Raw genomic sequence first — 3,221 nt, forward strand, 5'->3', positions numbered from 1 at the left:
TGTAATGGACCAAAATGACCAACTTGCAGCTGCAGTGCAGGATACTATGTATATGATTTGCACTTAAACAACTTGCAGCTGCAGTTACAAAAACAATTGGACCAAAATGACCAAAATTATTCAACTGCACTTAAACAAGTTGCAGCTGCAGTTATACATCATTTGACCAAAAAAATATTGCAGCTGCAATTAAACAACTTGCAGCTGTTGAATTAAATACCAACCACCAACCACATTTAATAAATCAAACAACCATAGTTAATAGACCAAACATCCATAAGTTGTTAATACATCTAACCATCCAAAAAGTGCCAGTATTTAAAACATCTAAAACATCCAAAAGGTAATAACACCAAAGTGGAAATGAACAAAATGACAGACCCAACAAAAGTAACCTAAAACTTAAACTTGTGATGCAGAATCTTCAAACCCAGCAAACTTCAAACCTCCCTTCTCCTTGCATCCTCTCATGTTGTGCCCCTTCTGTTTGCAAACCTTACAAGTGACAGACCCACCTTTCCTAGTAAGCTTCCCCTGTTTTTCAATGCTCTGTGAAATCACCTCAGCAGTCTTCTGTTTCTTCTCATAAATTTCCTCAGCACTCTTCTTCCTAGCCTTTTTAGGTCTGCCCACTTGGTTATGGTGTTTTGGTGGTAATAATGTAGTAGGGCAGTTTGTTGGTTCCCACATTTCCCTACCATTGATTGGATCAATGGTAAACTGGTAGACCTTTTTCCAGTTATCTAACCAATAAACCTCATCCACCCATGCTTCCGGAATATCAACTTCCATACCATACCTAACCATATCCCAATTTACAGCCACTGCATGCTTGCATGGCATGCCTGTAAGTTCCCACTTCCTGCAAGTGCATGACTTTGTGTTCATGTCCACTACACACTGATTATGACCCTCACCACTGACTTCATACTTGTTCTGGCCAGCATACACAACATTTAACTGGGATGCATCTTTCTTGATTTGGTCCAAGGTAATAGTGGCACCTGGGGTCAAAGGACCATCACATTTGTCCAACATCCCGCTGACCACACCTATTCTCCTCATCATGTACTCTCGGATGTATTCCAAACAAGTAATAATGGGCTTGTCTCTGCCTCTCACAAGTTGTTTATTGAAACACTCACACAAGTTGTTAAGTAGAACATCACATTTGGCCCTCCCTACATTACATGTAACCAACAGTTAATACATAACCAACTGTTAAGACATACAAAACTGTTAAGAGATATAAATTTTTACCACTGAAATGGGATCTGGTCCAATGCTTTGGTGGGATTTGCTGCAGCCAGTTGTATAATCCCACATCCTTCTCTTTGATCTCATCCATGTACTTATTGAAGAAGGGTACTGTTGTAGCACTTGCATACTTCCATAACATGTCTTTGTAAAGGTCCCCTCTCCATTGGGACTTCATGTTTTCATGAATATGACGAAGACAGTACCTATGCTCTGCTACAGGAAACAGCCTATTGATTGCAGGTATCAGACCCTAAAAACATTTGCAAGTTATAATCACACATAAGAACAGTTAGATAACAATTTACTCATTAAACAAATTATAAACAGACATAAGAACAGTTATTAGTACCTTCTGTCTATCACTAATAAAGGTGAAGTTGGAATTAGCATGAATATCAAGATCATCACCCAAATATTCAAGGAACTAAAGCCATGAATTTGTGTTTTCTGATTCAACTACTGCAATGCTACAGGATAGATTCCATTATTTGCATCCACACCAACAGCTGTTAGGATCTGCCCTGGATAAGGTCCCTTCATAAAGCAGCCATCCAAACCCAAAATCTCCCTACCACCTTGTTTAAATCCTTGTTTCACTCCTCCAAAGCATATGTAGATCCTTTTAAATTGCCTTGTTTCACTATTTGAATTGGGCTCACTTTCAACCTCAAGCTTCACTGTTGAACCACGGTTTGTTCTGAGCAACTCTTGAGCATAATCTCTTAGAAGCAAGTACTGAGCAGTGTAGTCACCTTGTAGTTTTTCAACAGCCATAACCTTTGCCCTGAATATTTTCTGGAAAGACACCTGCACCTGGTTCTTCTTTTCTATCTGATCTTGTAATGACTTTAAGGGTATACTAGGGTTTGACTCAATTGTTGGTAGAATCTCTTTGGTAATAGAGGTTACAGTGTACATCCTCACCTTCCTGGTTTGAAGACATTTATGTTCATGGTGATAAGTCTTTACCAACCATGTTTGCTCATTTTTTTCCTAGAAATATGTAGTGCCCAAGGACAGGTAGGTTTTTCCCTTTTATTGATAGAAGTGGACCCACCAACATGTGAATTCTTGTCTTCTTTTGCAGCTGGAGATTCCTTACCTTTTTTATGTTTTTTCTTTGCCCTTCCAAAATTTACTTTCTTCCCTTTTGACCCTCCACAAACAAACACTGGATTTACACCTAAACACACCACCCTAAACCTGTAACTTTCATTCCTCCTGATAACCAGTTGTCTTTTACTTCTCAGAGCATGCAACTTGAGCATATTCTTAATGTCCTCTTTGTTTGAAAAAGTTTGACCAACAAAGAAAGGTTGTTCTTCAAGACACTTGCCCTTGGTTTCTTTCTTTCTTTTTCTATTCTGCTTAATAGCTAGATTAAGAGCATTTACACCCTCATCTTCACTACCACTTTCAAAATCATCTAAATCAAAATCAACATCAAAATCCTCATCTACAAACTGGTCTTTACCAACATTGTAATTGAATGAATCCATGTTAACTGGTATTTCCACAACAATGTTATCAACATCCTCTATCCTATCCTCTTCAACTTCCTCAGCAGTTGCATGATCATCCATCCTGTTGGTATCAACATAAGCTGATGAATGATCATCAGTCCTACAGGTTTCATCATTCCTATTTGTTTCATCATGCATACTGCTTTCATCATGCCTACTGGTTTCTTCATGCCTACTAGTATCAGCATTAACAGTTGGGGTCTCAAACTGTGGAAAACACTCTAGGCATAGTGGTCTTCTTCTAGGGTGTGATGGCTTAGACATAGATGGTTGTGGATCCTCATTTTCTAACTCCTCAATAACCACACTAGATGACTTAACTGGAGATGTAAAATGGTACTCAACACCTAACCTAGACGACCATTGTTCAGTAAACACATCTATAACTTTAAACTTAGCAACATGCTCAATAAGCAAAAGCACATCTTGATCATTACC

General features: G+C 38.6%; 1 protein-coding gene across 1 annotated transcript; it reads right to left on the reverse strand.

Moving 5' to 3' along the window:
* Positions 1 to 402: 402 nt before the first annotated feature.
* Positions 403 to 1,038, reverse strand: LOC110924199. The gene has a single exon (XM_022168234.1). The coding sequence runs from the start codon at positions 1,036 to 1,038 to the stop codon at positions 403 to 405; it is 636 nt and encodes a 211-aa protein (XP_022023926.1).
* Positions 1,039 to 3,221: the final 2,183 nt, after the last annotated feature.

The sequence above is a fragment of the Helianthus annuus genome, chromosome 17, assembly GCF_002127325.2.
Source record: "Helianthus annuus cultivar XRQ/B chromosome 17, HanXRQr2.0-SUNRISE, whole genome shotgun sequence".
Lineage (NCBI taxonomy): Eukaryota > Viridiplantae > Streptophyta > Magnoliopsida > Asterales > Asteraceae > Helianthus > Helianthus annuus.